This window comes from Haemorhous mexicanus, chromosome 21 (assembly GCF_027477595.1).
Source record: "Haemorhous mexicanus isolate bHaeMex1 chromosome 21, bHaeMex1.pri, whole genome shotgun sequence".
NCBI lineage: Eukaryota > Metazoa > Chordata > Aves > Passeriformes > Fringillidae > Haemorhous > Haemorhous mexicanus.
The window spans coordinates 19,456-36,956 of NC_082361.1; the positions used below are offsets into that span (position 1 = coordinate 19,456).

At 42.6% G+C, this 17,501-nt stretch overlaps 1 protein-coding gene across 3 annotated transcripts in view; it reads left to right on the forward strand.

The window, feature by feature from the left end:
* The first annotated feature begins 6,548 nt into the window (after positions 1-6,548).
* The window catches only part of GARNL3 (GTPase activating Rap/RanGAP domain like 3), a 33,240-nt gene continuing 22,287 nt past the window's right edge, over positions 6,549-17,501 (forward strand). Inside the window, exons 1-12 of one of the 3 annotated variants that reach the window (XM_059865353.1) lie at positions 6,549-6,732; positions 8,869-8,938; positions 10,265-10,339; positions 11,640-11,739; positions 12,196-12,314; positions 12,909-12,973; positions 13,585-13,648; positions 13,898-13,924; positions 14,309-14,384; positions 14,966-15,064; positions 15,614-15,717; positions 16,873-16,981. In XM_059865353.1, the coding sequence (XP_059721336.1) occupies positions 6,677-6,732; positions 8,869-8,938; positions 10,265-10,339; positions 11,640-11,739; positions 12,196-12,314; positions 12,909-12,973; positions 13,585-13,648; positions 13,898-13,924; positions 14,309-14,384; positions 14,966-15,064; positions 15,614-15,717; positions 16,873-16,981 (964 nt within the window). In that variant the 5' untranslated portion in view covers positions 6,549-6,676. The remainder of the gene's footprint in view (positions 6,733-8,868; positions 8,939-10,264; positions 10,340-11,639; positions 11,740-12,195; positions 12,315-12,908; positions 12,974-13,584; positions 13,649-13,897; positions 13,925-14,308; positions 14,385-14,965; positions 15,065-15,613; positions 15,718-16,872; positions 16,982-17,501) is intronic. The other 2 variants (XM_059865354.1, XM_059865355.1) reach the window with 2 other exon arrangements.

Consider the following 17,501-nt stretch of genomic DNA (forward strand, 5'->3'; position numbering starts at 1 on the left):
GCCTTGACTGCGGCTCTATGCCTTGACTTCCTAAAAAGAATGACAAAGAACAGTGCTGTAACAGAGTCAACATTTACTCTTCTGCTGCAGAGACAGTGAGTGACTGACCTGCTCAGGAGGATGCCTGCACCCAGGATAGAGCCCTCTGGGACAGATTTGATCCATATGAATCTGAAAGAAAAGTTAGGACAATAGTCAAACTGTTGAAAGATAACTTGACCTGCAGAGCTCCAGACATCTTGTGCCCATCTAGAGTCCAACCACACCGCACATTACCAACTTCAAGGCCCCGGGACTACTCCTATTGCACCAGGCTATGCGACAGGGCAGAGCGGCTCCGGCACAAATGCGTGCAGGCACCCGTGACACAGGACGGGACGTGACAAACAAGGGGGACACAACACGGACAGAAATCTCTTGGCAAGGAAAATGACTGCAAGGACCGAGAGAATGCAGAATGAGATGACCGAGGTGAGACCGATGGAGAGCTGATGAGGCTCAGAGAAGCCTGGAGGAAGAAGATGCTAACTGAATGATTTATTCCAAGAACTGCCAAGATGGATGCCTGGGAATCCTACGGTCAGAATCCTCTGCTTAGAGCTCACATTCTGACAAGTCCTAACCTGCCGTAATGGATCCTTGTGGGGCGCGGCTGTCCGTACAGCTCGGAACAAGACCTGAAAAGACATCTAAGTGGATGCTTCTAAAGAAGAGATGCGAGTCTGATGGCAGTCTGAGCTCCTAAGTCAAAAGTTCTATGGCATTGGTGCCAGAATAAAGAATGCAGATCACAGATGCCAAGAATGGTTTCTGATAGGCCCCTCAAAGGCCCGAGGAAAAAGTCATGACATATACAAACACACAGAATGCACGATAGACAAGTGACACAATACACACCGGACCTGCTCTGCCCTGTGCACCTTGGCACTCTGATCAAAAGTGATACTTTCCCCGTACATGTCCTAAGGGGGCATTACTTGGACATCCCCATCTCCAAAGCCAAATCAAAATCCCCTCATCTTGAGTCGTGACCCAGACCCCCCTTTCCTCCCCTCTGCGGGTCACAGCCCTCTACTTATCTCTCGGACAGGTGGGCGTGCCGATCCGTGCGAAGGAAAGCGGACGCACCGTCTGGGAAGTCCCTGCTGACACCAGGCTGTTGTCTCTCAGTCTGCCAGGAGAAAGGAAACCAAACGTCAGTGCATAATCTCAGCAGCACGGTGGCCAAAACATGACAGTATTGCTACTCACCCCTCCCCTAAGAACGCCCAGGTCCTCGGGCCACACGCTTCAGGCTTGCTTGGAGGCCATCGCCATTGTTGCGGGGTGCAGCTGGGTTAAGTGGAGACAAGGTGATTTATCATTGCTGGGACCTGAGTGGAGCCTCCCTCCTCCTCCCTGCCTCCTCCACTCACCACAACTCCTCAGCCGTTCCTGAGGGCTGCCAGGATGGGACCATGAAATAGGAAAGTTGAAGGCTTCACCATCACAGACTCCTGTAATACTTCCACAGGACTTGCATTTGCAGGAAACCCGGTGCATCGGCCGGTTGGTGACGGGGGCTGGATGTACGCTGAGTCGATTGCCTAAAGTGCACAAACAGGAATGAATGCTTAGAGCTGCACCAGAACCTGAGACTTGAGCAATAACTGCTTCTGTACACTACTCAATACTCACCTTGACCACTTGGCCTTGACTGCGGCTCTCTGCCTTGACTTCCTAAAAAAAAAAAAAAAAACCACCAAAAAAAAAAAAAAAAAACCCAAAGAACACTGCTGTAACACAGTCACCATTTACACTTCTGCTGCAGAGATAAACAGTGACTGACCTGCTCAGGGGACCACCTCACCCAGGATAGGGCCCTCTGGCACAGATTTAATCCATCTGAAGCTGAAACAAAAGGTAGGACAATAGTCAAACTGTTGCAGGATCACTTAACTTGCAGAGCTCCAGACATCTTGTGTCCATCTACAAATGCCATCTAGAGTCCAACCACACCCCACATGACAAACTTCAAGGCCCCGGGACTTCTACTGCACCAGGCTATGCAGCAGGGCAGAGCAGCTACGGCACAAATGCGTGCAGGCACCCGTGACACAGGACGGGACGTGACAAACAACGGGGACACAACACACAGGCAGAAATCTCTTGGCAAGAGGAATGACTGCAAGGACCGAGAGAATGCAGAATGAGATGACCGAGGTGAGACCGACGGAGAGCTGATGAGGCTCAGAGAAGCCTGGAGGAAGAAGATGCTAACTGAATGATTTATTCCAAGAACTGCCAAGATGGATGCCTGGGAATCCTACGGTCAGAATCCTCTGCCTAAGCTCGCATTCTGACAAGTCCTAACCTGCCGTAATGGATCCTTGTGGGGTGCGGCTGTCCGTACAGCTCGGAACAAGACCTGAAAAGACATCTAAGTGGATGCTTCTAAAGTAGAGATGCGAGTCTGAGCTCCTAAGTCAAAAGTTCTATGGCATTGGTGCCAGAATAAAGAATGCAGATCACAGATGCCAAGAATGGTTTCTGGTAGGTCCCTCAAAGGCCTAAGGTGAAAGACATGTGACAGAGGATACCCAAACGACACATAAGACACGATAGACAAGTGACACAATACACACCGGGACTGCTCTGCCCTGTGCACCTCAGCACTCTGATCAAGAATGACACTTTCCTTTTATGTAACCTAAGAGGACACTTCACATACACCTCCGTCTCCAAAGCGGACTCAAAAACTCCTCCTGGTGGGTCCCTGCCCAGCACCCCACTTTTGTCCCCTCTGTGGGTCATAGCTCTCTACTTATCTCTCAGACATTTGGGGATGCCGGTCCGTGTCAGGTGCACAAGAAGGCGGCCTCGACATCTGGGAAGTTCCCGCTGGCACTGTTGTTCAACAACTTCCTGTTGTTTCTTAGTCGGCTGCATTAAAGGAAACCAAACATCAATGCGTGATCTCGGCAGCACAGCGGCCAAAACCCAATAATTCTGCTACTCACCGTTCTCCTAAGAATGCCCGGCTCCTCGGGCCGCACGCTTCGGCCGCGCTCGGAGGCTTACGCCGTCCTCGCGGGGCACGCCTGGGTTAAGAGGAGACGAGGTGATGTGGCGTTGCTGAAACCTGAGTGGAGCCTCGCTCCTCCTCCCTACTTCCCCGACTCACCGCTACTCCTCGGCCGTTGCCAAAGACTACCCGGGTGACACCTTTAAATAGAAAAGGCAGAGGCTTCGTCCCCGAGTCCCGTAATACTTCCAGAGGGCTCACGGGTGCAGCAAACCCAGCGCGTCGGCCGGTCGGTGACGGGGCCCGGACGTACTCCGAGCGGATCGCCTAAAGCGCACAAACGAGAACGGATGCTTAGAGTTGCACCAGAAAGTGAGACTTGAGCAATAACAACTGCTCCTGTACACCGCTCAATGCTCACCTTGCCCACCTCACCTTGACTGCTGATATCCGGCTTTACTTCCTGAAAATAAAAAGAACGGTGCTGTAACAGACTCACGCTTCACACTCCCCCGGCAGAGACAAACGGTGACTGACTGACCTGCTCGGCAGAACCTCCTCACCCAGGGTGGGTGGATGGATTTTTCCCTGGATTTCATCCTTCTGCATCTGAAAGAAAGTGAGGACTAAAGTCAAAGGGCTGCAGGGCAACTTCACGGCTCCAAACATCTTGTGTCAATCTAGGAATATCATCTAGACTCCAACAACACCTCACTAACTGCAAGTCCCCGGGACTCGTCCTATTGCACCGGGCTATGCGGGGCTCGCAATAGGACTCGTCCTATTGCACAGGGCAGAGCAGCTCCGGCACAAATACGTGCGGACACCCGTGACACGGAACGTGACGAACAAGAGGACGTTAGACACGACACATTATGCTAGAAACGGTGTGACGCAAGGATGAGAGAAGAGTTCCTGGCAAGATTAATAATGGCAAGGACCGAGAGGATGCCAAAAGAGATGACTGATGCTAAGGTGATGGTAGATGGAGGAGGCTCGTCTAAGGAGCAGAAGAAAAGACTGGAACAGAGTGGCCTGTTAGAAGAACTGTCGGTCACGATGATCGAGGTGGCTGTGAGATGATGCTACGTTTGGAATGCCCTCCGTAGCATACAATGTTATAAGGCCCCGAGCGTTACGACTCGGGCTGGAAAGGATGGATGGCGATACGCCGCAAAACAAAGCCTCAAAAAACATCTGACTCGATGCGTCTGAGACGTGACTTGGACAGGGCCGAGCCTGCCGGTGAAGGAACGAAAGATGTCAGCATTGTGCCGAGAAGTACGAGCGTTTGAAAACCTAGAGATGACGGCTGATGCTTGTAGTAAGAGCCTCGAGAGGAAAAGGCAGAGCTATCTGATCAAAGGACCCCAAAGACACACTAGGTAACACGGTACACCGGACAACACGACACAGACCGGAACTGTTCTGCACTGCGCACCCGACAGCTGCGATCAAAAGTAGAGCCTCTCTCTTTAGCTGTTCTAAGAGGCCTCTTAGAGGACATCCTTTTACCCTCTACTAATTTTTACATCCGTTCCAGGAATTTCCAACCCTGTACTCTCCTATCCTCCCATCTACCGGCTGTGGCTCCTGACTTATCTTTTGGATGATCGGTGATGTGAATCCACATTGGACCTGAAACGAGTCTGCCTCTGAGGGCCCCGTGATCGCCTCTTAGCCTCTCGGTCAGCTACAATAAAGAAAACCAAAACCAATGTATGAGTTCAGTGTTATGTCGGCCGCATCCCAGCAAGTCAGCTACCTGCCCTCTCCTGAGTGTGCCTGGGTCCTTGATTCTCCAGGTTCATCCCGATTCCAAGGCTGCAGCCATTATTATGAGTAGCACCTGCGTTAGAGAAAGGCAAGGTTAAATGGCATTCCTGAGATTGCAATGAGTGACCTTGTGGGCTGTAAGGCATGTGAATGCCTCTGCTATGCTTCTGAAAAGCCTTGAGGGGGAGGTTAGGGGTGACCCTGAAATAGACACCGTTTCTCCTGCTGCTGCCTTAACCCTCAACCCCAATAACCCCTAACCTGATACCTGCTCACCCTCCCGCTCCTAGTCACAATCCTCAACTCATCTGAAGCCTCATCTTCAAACATCATCTTGTACACTAGGCAGATCCCTCTTGTGATAGGATGGATCTGCTGAAAGAAAAGTTGTATTTAAAACAACCTGGAATTTCTGCAAGCTGCAGTCTTCCTAGAAAAAAAAAAAACCCACACAACAACAAAACCATAATTAAAAATGCACTTTACCGCCCCTAAACACAAAACCCAAAAATGTAAACTTAAATACTCCCTGTAATCAATGCTGTTTGCTTCACAGTATCTTCAAAGCTGCTGCTGCTGCTTTAGATACCCAGAAGCACCTGCTGAAAACAAGCTGAGATAGGCTGAAAGAGTCTCTTCTCTGCAGTGAGAGGAGACCTCCTATCCTAGCACACCCCTTAGAGGGAATGAAGCCCCTTAGCAAAGGCTGGGGTTAATATACCCCTGATTGTGCCCGCCTCTCGTTCCCACGATGCCCGGGAAAAGGGAGGGGGCAAATCCCACTGGGTATAAAGGCCCTCAGAGCAGCTGCAGCTGTTTTGACTCCTCTGACTTAAATTCAAGGGGAGTAAAGGGCTCGTTATAGAAGAAAACTCTTCTGAGAAATAATAACACTTTCTTTTTTGCTACAACTACTTGGAGCAGAAAAACAGAAAACTGTTTTTCCCCTGTTCGCCGGCAGGGGGTGGCTTTCGGGTTGGCAGGAGATGGGTGTGGCGCGGGACGCAGTGGCGGCGGCGGGGTTTTTGTGAGAGATGGGCTTGGTGGTGACTGGTAGCTGTGGTGATGGATTGCCCATTTATGGAAGTACGTAATCATGATGCAGTTACCTCTTAGTTGTGTCATTATTTGACTGGTGATATAGATGAAAGTACAGATGATGTGGTTAATGGCTATTGCTAGTGGTTACTGACAGCTGGAGTAGTAATTGGGGCCCTATAAAGTGTATATTAAAAGGAATGAAAGCTATATGTCTGGTGCAGCAGTAGAAACTTTCAGGCTCCCAAGGAATAAATAGTTTTCTTTAAATCATTATAGTAAGTGGGGTTTTTTTACTCCCAGGGAGCCTGAAAATTTCTACTGCTGCTTTTTTATTCTAAAGCTAGAAGGGGAAATAACGTTAGAAATACAGATAGGAAAAGAGAGAAAGAAAGAATTAAAAAAGGTCAGAGAAAAAAAGAGAGTTAAAGAGAGAAAGACAGTGAAAAAGGAAACGGGTGAGAGTGAAAAAGGGAGTGAGAAATAGAGTGAAAAAAAAAAAGAGTTGGAGTGAAAAAGAAAGAAAGACATTTGGGAGGGGCGGTGCTGACTAAGGTCCCTCTCCGTACAGGAGCGAAGAACCCGTTCGATCGCTTCAAGGGACTGCAGCTCCCGGCGGCGGGGGACGGACCGGTGGCTTTCAGCCCGAGACTACAACTCCCGGCAGGCCCTGCTGACGGCGCAGCGGCTGACGCAGCACCCGACGCGGCATATGACTGGTTGGCGGGCCGGGGCGGATGCGCGGGGTCGTGCACCGGGGTAGCGGGATGTGCGCGGGGAGCTCCCGGCGCCTCTCCCGCGCGGGACGGAGCCGCGGGAGCGACGCTGGAGGGGTGAAGCCTCCGTCTGGCCGCCCGCATGGAGCTGAGCAGCGCGGAAGGGGCACCTACCCGGTTCCTCGGCCTCACCCAGCGGTACCGGTGGCGGGGGCTAAGCTCGGGTGGGGTGGGGCGGGGCGTGCTCCGATGGCGGAGTGGGAGGCGGTGCTTTGCTTCCGCGGACCGGGGGCTGGAGGGGCCGCCCGGGCGTGCGGCGTCGGACGCTCCCGCGGCGTGGGGCGGTTGGCCCTCGGGCTAGAGGAGGCGCAGGAGCCCCCGAGCTGCAGCCGTCTCCCTTAGGCTGCTGCAGGTGGTGTGGGCGGAGTCGGACGAGCGTCTTCAGAGTCGGTGTCTGAGCGTGTTCAGCGTTGCAAGGAGATTGCACTGTGATATCAGTGGAATTACGCGACTGCTGACTGCGTTAGTGCTTGTGACTTTTTCCTTAAACGAAAACAGATAGCGCGAGTGAACGTGTAGATGGCAAGAAGGATGGCAAGCCCAAGGGGCATGCAGGCTATATCTTTCTGATCACACAGGTGCAATCTGCAAACTCACCCCCTTCTGCCACTACCCTCCCGACCCCCAAGTAGAATGCTTTCTAGTGTCGAACTTCTGAAAGACGAAACTTGTCATTTGACGCTAGGATCCAAAAAGCGTCCGTGTTTAGATTAGCAAATGCGTTTAATTTGGCTTCGTTGTTCAACTTTCAGGACTGTTTTGTAGGAGCTTCCGTTGAAACGGAAGAAGCTAGTCCTCTCTCGCCTTCATCGTTACTGTTCATTTATACAACTGCACCTATGTTTTCAGAAAAATGGGGGAGGGAGGTGTAGTATACTGTGTAGATGCTGTACAAATGCACGGAAGCTAGTTAGTTGTATTAATATGAATAAAGGTGCATCTGTATTTAAAAACTTTGCAGTGTAAGTAAATTTAAAATTATTAAGCCAAACTAATGTGAAGCACTGGTGAACTAACCTCCTCAGTGCTGGCAGTTCATCTTAATAAGATGAAAACTACTGTAAAAGTGTCGTAACTGGAGCAGCTGTTTTTCCTACATAGATCAGGACTGAGGAAGGATGTAATTCGATGAAGAAAACTATTATGAGCAGCTGATTTTAATCACAGTGTATTTTTTAAGTTAGCACATGCAATATGTCAGAGAGTACAAATCTTAGTGGTGACCGAGATTGGAGAGCCAAAAAGGTATGCAGGCACAGGAATTCGTTAGGGAGTACAGGTGCTTAGGCAAATTACATGATAATGTGAATCTTACCTGTGCCTAAGTTGAAGCCTAATATTTATGAGGTTACCATTTATGGTAAGCATTTATGTTGATGTGAGATTATGCTTTAATTACAAGATATGAAGAAGGTGACATGTGATATAAAGTAGTTAGGTTTAGAAGGAGCAGAGATTTGCTCTTGGGTATAATTCTGATTTGTTAAAGGACCGCTAGTGTGTTTGGAGTTTAGGTATGTTTTAGGTAGTTTGAATTGGGACACAAATGACAATATTAAAGCAGTCTTGTTTTAATCAATAGCTCAGGTATACTCCTGTTTTATAAATTATTGAGAGTGCTGTCAGAAAAATGCTTTTGATACGAAAGGGTGTGGTTTGTGGGCAGGCAGTCTGTCTTCAAATTAGTGGAATGTAGTTCGTGAAGGGGTGGCGAGTAATGTGATACGATGGTACGAGGTTGGTAATGCAGGCGGATTTTGAATTTCATGTTCTTGGATTACTTGTGTTTGCTATCTTTAGGGCGGTGGAGGGAAACCTCTGAAATGCTGTTGTTTCCTCATGCTCTTACGTTCAAGTTCTGGTTTCTTTTCTCATTGTGTGTAGGCTGAAAAAAGACTGAAAAAAAATCAGTAGCAACCTACTAAATGTGGTCTTACTGAGCTGTATAGTGCAGTTGTCCTCTTTGAGGGATTAAGGTTACTTTTCAAACATGGTTATGAGCCACCACCTGCTTTGGAACTCTGATTGCGTCATGGCTTAGTAATTTAATCATAGCTTTTGTTTCCAGTCAGGACCTGGACATTAGCTTTGGGAGTAACGTGAAAGCCAGACTGCAATGGCTGCTAGAGATTGTGCGTGCTGTAAGAAGTGTTCCCTGCAGCAATGCGTTTGTGCTGTGAACCCTGTTTGGCAGAAATGATCTTTTTTTAATGGCAGGGTATAGCATTGCAGGAAATGTAAGGCTAGTTGACTGATGAAGCGTTTCTATTCCAGCTCCGTCTCTGAAGATCTGGGTTGCAGACGCGGAGAGTTTAGCAGAAAGCATTACGGGTCTGTGGAGCTTGTAAGTATACGTAGCCTGTCCTTCATTTTATCAGCTTATAATGCAGAGCTCTAATCCTTTTCTTTTCCAAGTGAGAGAATTGGATCTAGTTTGGAAAATGTGCGTTCTCAGCTAGACTTGAAAGTTTTAAGCTAATATAAAGTGGCTTCTGAATAGATATATATCAGACCTGTGATAGGAGATCTTTTTATTACCTTATTAATTAATTTTACATTGTAACAGGAAAGGAAGCTTTATGTAAATACTGTGTTTACCTGCAGATGGAAACTGAGCCTTTTTTCCTCTTAGAAACTGAAGCTGGCCAAATATTAGGCTAGCATTTAATGAAGTACTAGCAATCATGTAAGCTATAAACTGTGTACGTGCCCACGTGTGTACGTACATGTGTATGTAATTTTATACGTACACGACTCATAGTAGCGGGAGAAGGCTGAAAACTGAACGACCTAGTCAGAATTAGGATTTTGAAAGCGGTTCCCTAGAATCAGTCGGTTATTCTGCCTTTGATTGAAATTCAGAGATTAAGTTGGCACTACGTTTTTCTTATATCAATTTCTTCTGCATTGTGAAGATATGTCAGCAGTGTCATTCTGATTACAAGGTCATAATGAAATTACATAAATTTGCTGTAGGATAACAAAAGTGAGGAGGAGTTAGGAAAATGATCTCCAGTTCTGTTACTGAAATCCCAAGTCTTCTACGAACTATAGTTGTAATTTTGGAGTTCTTGGGTAGTATATTTACTAACGTGTATGTAAATTGGATGTAAAATGGTGGCCTAGTTGCTGGAAGTTGCATTACGGGAACGCCAGGTTCCTTTCTCTTCTTTCCATATGTTCTACCATAAAAGATGTGTTTTAATCAAAAAATGCAAATAAACTGTTTTCTGGTAAGAGGCTCTTTCATTCCTAGTACTTCAAGTCTTTTGCTGGAAAATAAGAAGTTATTTATAATTATTAATTCACAGTAAGTTCACATGAATGGTCTTGTTTCTTGGTTGTTTTTCTTATAAATTCTGCTAGCATTTTATGAAAGTGTGTCATTTTTGGAGCACAGATGTTTAAAGGTTCTTGTTGCCCTTTCAAATTTCTAAATGTTTCAAACTTAACTTTTCCTGCTTCGTGTTTTCCACAGCAGCATCTCATTCGTGTCTCGGAATTCTTACGGGGTCATTCAAAATCTTTACTTAAATTGGTAATAGCTAGACTGATCCCTTCTCTGTGGGGAGTCATGATGCCTGGAACAAAAAGAAATGGTAGTAAGTTTTGATTGCTGATCATATGGCTATTTTTGGAAATAGAAGCTCTATGTTAAACTCTCTTATAGCTTATATCTAGTGATGCTGATGGAGCCATTCAAAGAGCTGGACGGTTCCGTGTGGAAAATGGCTCCTCTGGTGAGGTAAGTGCCCAAAAATACTCATGGAATGCGGAAGAAAATTATTTGGCTTCAGTTATTTTACACGTACAAAAGATGCATTTGCAGTCATTTGCTAAGGAAGAGGACTTTGAAAATTCTGGCATTTTGTTTCGGTTTGGTAGCATTTTTGCTCACTAGATCGTGTTAGGGGAAAAATATGTCTGAATGATGCTTCCCGGTCTCTGGTTCATCGCTCCATATCTCTCCTTTCCTGTTGGTACTATGATGTTCACGCTGACCTCTGTGCTTTAAAGTTTGCTCCTTGGTGTGGTGAGGTTTGGCTTCATTTTTTTTGACCCTTAGGTGTCTTTTGGCAGCTGTGCTTATCTTTAAATAAGAGAGAAAGAGGTTGAGTGGAGCCTTGGAGAGTAATTCCCTTCATCTTTCTTGCTGCTAAACTCGCAGTGTGTCCCTGCAACTACTCCAGTGACAATTAGCTTTCCACTTACCTCATGTTTTATCTTCCTTTGCACAACTTTTTCATCAAATGCCATCTTAATATTGGAAGAAAGAAGACCTCATGTTCTAGAGATACTTTTAAGTTTTTGGTAAAGTGTGCATTGAACTAATAGTAACAGCGAACTGTTTCTGATCATTGGCTTGCATCAGCACTGGCTGCAGAGTTGAAAGTAATCTAACTATTCTGCGATGATTCTTTGGGGAGTTGTGTTTGGTCCTCTGTCGTTTTAGTTCAGTTTCATGCAGTTCAAATGCTGATTAGCTCATATCACAGAAAGATTCGTAGAGTGGGTGGTAGACGGCCACATGGTGAATGAATATGGAGAATGGGCTTTTTCTTCGCATGTTAAGTCATAGTGGGAAAGTGCTTGAGGGATGCTTGGGAATTTACCTTAATTTATGAGGAACAGCACTGAAGAACTTCCAAGGCATGCTTTGGTCTACCAAGGAGACTTCTTTGGGGATTAATTTGAGAAGACCTGAGAAAATGAAAGCTGAAGGCATTAATTTATATAAGTTTTAAAAATGTTTGTCTTCAAATTCCACATTGAAAGACCTACTTTTCACTGACATTCTAAGACATTACCCGTAAGAGTGGTACAGTAGGACAAGACTTATCTACTCACAGAGAAATTAGAAAAAAGGGTAAATGAAAGGTAGAAATTTTTATTTCAGCTACACACCAACTGGCTTTGCGAAAAATCCTTGCTTTTGAAGTAGCAGTGTACAGCTAAAATTTCACTCTTTATTTGTTTTTGCCAATATTTTGTCATCTTTTTTTTCACTTGGCATTTAATGTAACGGTCTCCCAATTCTATTTCAGAATACGGACTATGCTCCGGGTACATGGCACAGAACGGATGTGCATTTGGAAAACCCGGAGTATCATACAAGATGGTACTTGAAGTATTTTTTAGGGAAAGGTAAATATTTTTTTGCGGATGGATTGGAATTTGGACAAATGAAAATGTAATTTGCAGAAATGCTGCTGCTGTTTCTGTAGTTTTGAACTGTTACTATTTCAATATGGAAAAAGATATGGTGTTAATTTAGTATTAAAACATTTTCTGTCCTATACGTGAAACAAGTCCTCGCTTCATGTGTTTTTAACGCGAAAACAGAGGATGGGTGTCTGTAAGGAGTGAAACCCCTGCTACCGAAAAGGGATGTTTTGAAATCCTTCTTGGCTTTGAAAACTGTACCGATCTCTTTGGGTGGTTTTTTTACACAGCTGTATATAAGTACGTAGTTATTTATGGAGACAATTATATACTTTTACGTATGAATGCGTATGTTTACAGGTGTCTCTCTGATTCTGCATGAGTGGGTGGCTATGTCTTCCTTATGACTGATGGTGCTGCTTGTTTTTCTTCCAACAGTTCATCAAAATTATGTAGGTACAGACGCAGAGAAGAACCCTTTCTTTCTGTCTGTTGTACTATCTGACCAAAATAACCAGCGCATTCCTCAATACCATTCAATACTTTGGAGAAAAACAGTAAGAAACAAATACTTGACTGCTGTTCTGACTTTTTGTTTGCTTGTTCTGGATATGTTTATCAGACACTTTTTCCTCTTTCTTCAGAATTCCGGCATTTATTACATATTTTTATTTTGTATCGTAAGAACATAGCATTCTACCACAGCAGATAACACTAAACTAAATTTGCAGATAACATTATACTAAACTGTTTTTTTTTTAAGAAATGATGCCTAAATTGTTATTGGTTACATCCTACGATCAGTTTGGGCAGTGACTTTATACTGCTTTTAGGATTTTCTTGTACAATGGTAAGAAAATAGGCAGGTCTGATACTGGTTTCACTTTTTTCCTACTTAATGTTCCATGAGATTCTTTTATCCAAGCAATTGTTCTAAAATTCTACTGTAGGCATGTATGGTACACTTTTTTTTTTTTTTTGCAGCACCCGTGACTTTTTTTTTCTTTAAATCAGCAGTAGATATAGCTAAGTAAAAATACCTTGGTTTTCTTCCTTCTTCTTTAACTTAATTGTTTTTATTACTAATCCTATTGAATATGCTGAAAAAGTTGGTATGTCCTGTAAAATATCCTAGCTTTTCTTGTTTACAGGGTACTCAGAAAATATGTCTCCCTTACAGTCCCACAAAAACATTATCAGTGAAATCTATATTAAGGTATGTGTTTACGGATAAGTTATCAGTTTAGATATTTGCCTGTATACCTTTTCCTGTAATTCAGAGCTTGCGTTCTGTGGTTTTTATGATAAATCTAGAAAACCTGTAAAAATGGTTTTGCAAGTCTTAATCTTGAAGGCAGCAAAAAGTGGTTTTAAAGTCTGTTCTTGACCAAAGTGAAAAAGTGTGAATTTGATGCTGAACTTCTCATTTTTCATTTGACTTGCCTTGAATCATATAAGAAGAGAGAGAACTAGAAAAAGAGAGAAATAGACTTGGTTATTGAGCCCTCCTAAAATGCTCACTGTGATTATGTTTAGAGCCAAAGTGAAGAGTGATGTAGTAGAACTCTGTGCTTTATAAGGAAATAAATTTAAACCTGATCTCCACGCAGGGTCTTACTAATTTCTGTTTTTAAAATACAAAAGAAGTTTAGGAAGTGTTGGAAGTTAGTATTTTGGGAAAGAAATGGCAGTTCCACAAAACATTCCATTTAACAGAGCCTCTTCGAACGATTCATTTTGTAACCGTTGTAACTGCCATCAGTTGGTGGTTCGGCATTGAAATGTGTACTTGCCCTTCTAGAAAGCACTACTTCATTTGCATTTCAGTGCTATGAGTCTTGATAAATTTGAGAAGAGCCCAAGAGAAATTTTTCATCCTGAGATACAAAAGGTAGGAAGTGACTTTTTTTTGTTTGCTTCTTTTTCTTTATTATTTTCTGTAAATATAAGCAATTAAGTATAGATACTACTAGTTTGTTTATTCCAGTAGCAGCTAATAGTAATAATAATGTAATACTACTTAAACTGTCTTTATCCATTGAACTGGCCATTTTAAATCAAAACTTTTAAACACAAATAAAACCATCATCCTTGTAGATCTTTAATATGAATGGGCTAAAGATACTGTTTTTGTTTACAGGATTTATTGGTTCTTGAAGAGCAAGAGGTAAGTATAAACCTAACTACTTCTAGCTCACAGACCCATCCAGTAAATACAGCTTTGCATTTTGATTGGCTTATGATGACTTTGTAATCAATGCTCATTGCAGTAAAAAAAAAATTAATGTTTTTTGAACATGACTGCAAAAATAACTTCAAGCACCAACTTAATAATAATAGATCACCAATTTTAGTTAATAATTTTATTATTATATATACTATGCTATCAAAGTTTAAAGTTAAATTATTATGTATTAGGAGATGGTATAAAGTGTATGTTCTAATGTGTAGGATGTATGCAAAGATACATACACGAAAGTCCTTAGAGGAAACAAATTTTTCTGTCTTCTGTTTGACTGTCTATCATACAATATTTAATTTTATTTCCCAGGGATCGGTGAATTTTAAATTTGGAGTCCTTTATGCTAAGGATGGTCAGCTTACAGATGACGAAATGTTCAGTAATGGTGAGTTTTTCACCTTCTCCTTAATTGTTTTGTTCATCTGAATTAAAAAACAGCAAGATAGTGCCTACAGCTAGAAGCAGGGCGGTAGGCAATGGTTATATGAATAGTTGTTTAGTTTGGTTTCATGTGTTGGGTGAAAAATTGTAGCATAGGGCCTTCTGTGTCTGTAACCAGTTGCAGTAGGAAGCCTATTGTTACAACTTGAGAGTGAAATCTCTCTTCTAGAAATAGATTGTGTGACATAAACTTTTAGAAAAAAAAAGGCATTTGAAGCAGGCAACTCATTAACTCAATGCTTCTAGTTCTTTCACTCTTTTACAGCATGATCACATTCTCCTATGCACTTGAACAGCACTGGTGCTAGCAAAAGAGGTCACTGTTTGATGTCATGTGATGATGCTTGCGTGGTTGGGGTGCTGTTTCTGGAAGGGCAGTAGGCTTGGAAGATGTGAAAGGAAACTAACTCAGCTGAAACTTGTGTCCTAGAAGCAGGACCCATTTCCTCATTTTGGTCGTTTTTGAGATATGTTCTATTACTATGGGTGCGCTTTTTTGGTAACATTTCTCCCTCCCACATGTAGAAACTGGAAGTGAAAGCTTTCAACGGTTTTTGCGTCTTTTGGGTGACACAATTACTTTGAAAGGCTGGTCAGGCTACAGAGGAGGACTGGACACTAAAAGTAAGAACTTATCTGAAGCAATGAAAGGGGGGTGGAGCTGCATTCGAAATGTTTCTTCTTATTGCATATTGTGCATATTGTATATGTTGTGGTTATGAAAAAATCCCAACACGGGCTTCCTTGTATGTGTACTAAATGCTCCACTTCACCAGGAACGAGTGAGGTCAGCTTAAGTCACTGGTATGGAATGCAGTTATGACATTATTATCAAGGTATTATCAAGGCGAACGGTTTCATTTTAAGTTGGAATGAGATGAACAATAACCTGACGTGTTACTTGCTTCATGATAGAAGGATATTGTGGCTTGAAGACCCCTGTGATTTCAGGCGGCTGGGTGAAAGGAGTCATAGGTTTTAAGTGTGAATATGCAGATTAGTTGCAAACTTGGGTTTGGACTCACATGAAACATGTGGTGTGGACATTTTCTAAAATGGATCTGGCAAAAAAGGATAACTGAAGAAGATTTGGTAGAAAGACTTGAAGTATCTTTCGATCTTCAGAAAACTTAGAGGAGATACTCCTCCTTAAAATGTTGCCTTCCCTTGCAGATGATACAACAGGAACCTGTTCCATCTATACAGTTTTTCAAGGGCATGAAATTATGTTCCATGTTTCAACCATGCTACCATATTCTAGAGAGAACAAGCAGCAGGTACATGGTTCTCTCTTTTTTATTTCCCTATTTATTTGTTAAATCACAAACTCCAAAACTTTGTAAGAAATAAAGGAATTCTTGTCTGTTAATATTTGAGAAGTGTAAACCTTGAGACTTTTGCACTTTTTTTCCTCAATATCCTACCTGATGCTGAAATTTTCGTTATGTTTATTAGAAATAATGCATCCTATCATCTCCATTAAGGTACAAAAGATACTTGTGAAGAAGATCTAAATTGCTTCACTGAGAAGTGATTAAGTGTGGTGTTCAGATGACTTGAAGAGCTTCACTGCTGTAATTATTAGCTCAAAGACTTTAGGAAAACTGGAACTTAGCCTTGTGTGTGAATTGTAGGAATATGCACGTGTGTAATGTGTAACTCCTGCTTAAGTAGCAATTAGTGTCGCTTGAAAGAAATTCCCCTTGTGAGCACGTTAAGGTTGGTAACTGTAAAGAAGTGCTGTCACACTGCCATGGATTAACTAGGTGGGTTCTTGTTCGAATGTGCTGTCATTCATTGCTCAGGCCTTTCTTTGTGTTTATGATAAAAAAATACTTCATAGGCACATGTGTTTAGTATATATGGTACATCTATAATGATTTACCTAAATTACTTACAAATTACTCGATTTATTATCGATTATGCATTCTTACATTTATTCTTATTATGCATTCTGACATATGTCAGTTTTCTCACGCTTTTTGCTTGGACTGACGACAAGATCACTGAAGAAAATGGAGGCCAGTCAGGATATATATATTTTTTTAAGAATAATTCAGCACCAGAGTGTTTAGTCCTTTTATTTCAAGTGGTAGATTTGCTTTTTTTGAATGCTAGAGTTTCCATGCCAGATTCATTAATATTAATTATGGAAACTATGAGTGCTTTTCTAAAGGTATGCAAGATCTATTCTTCTGGAACCTACCTTGTGTGTGCACCATGTCATTGCTGGTTTTACTTGCTTATAGTTAAGCAATGATTTTATATTGTCCTCAGTCATATTGACTGTAATTTTTCTGCGTTCAGTTTGGGAATATTGTTTTATTCTGTCACAGAATTGCGAAGATACTTATGTATGTCGTGTAAGTCACTATCTATCTCTTTTTCTGCCTCTTCTTTCTTTTTTTCCTTTTTTTTCCTTTTTTTTTCAGGTAGAAAGGAAGCGACATATTGGAAATGACATTGTCACTATCATATTTCAGGAAGGTGAAGAGTCTTCTCCAGCATTCAAGCCATCCATGATTCGCTCTCATTTTACACGTATCTTTTCCCCGACATTTTCAAGTGCTTTTTCTTTTTTTTTTAAGATCAATATTACTTTTAATTCTGTCCTGAATTCCTCCCTCTGTGCTGTTTATGGAAGTGAAAATTATTTTACAAAGACAGTTGCATTCTTGCATTCTTCACCTTCAGCTTCTTGACTAGGAGTTTCCAAGTCTGCAACATCAAACAGTGTTTGTTAAATCCCTTAGAAGATAAGGTAAAAGCAGGAATGTGAGTTTTAAATAATTTTCTTGAAAGCATTTATTTGTATCATGTCACAAATCTAATCTTTTCAAAAAATGCAAATTTATAAATACATTTCTCTTGGTTTTGTAAATTATTTTTGGCATTCAGTTTTGGCATTTTACTCAATATTGTCTTTCAGTGTTTAGATGTTTATTTTAAATATTTATGTATTTTAGATCAGTATTTGTCAAATTTTTCAGACCGTTTACCATATATTCTCCAGTTTTTTAACAGTCTGTGTTTTTCAGACTTCTGGTTGAAAAGATTTTGA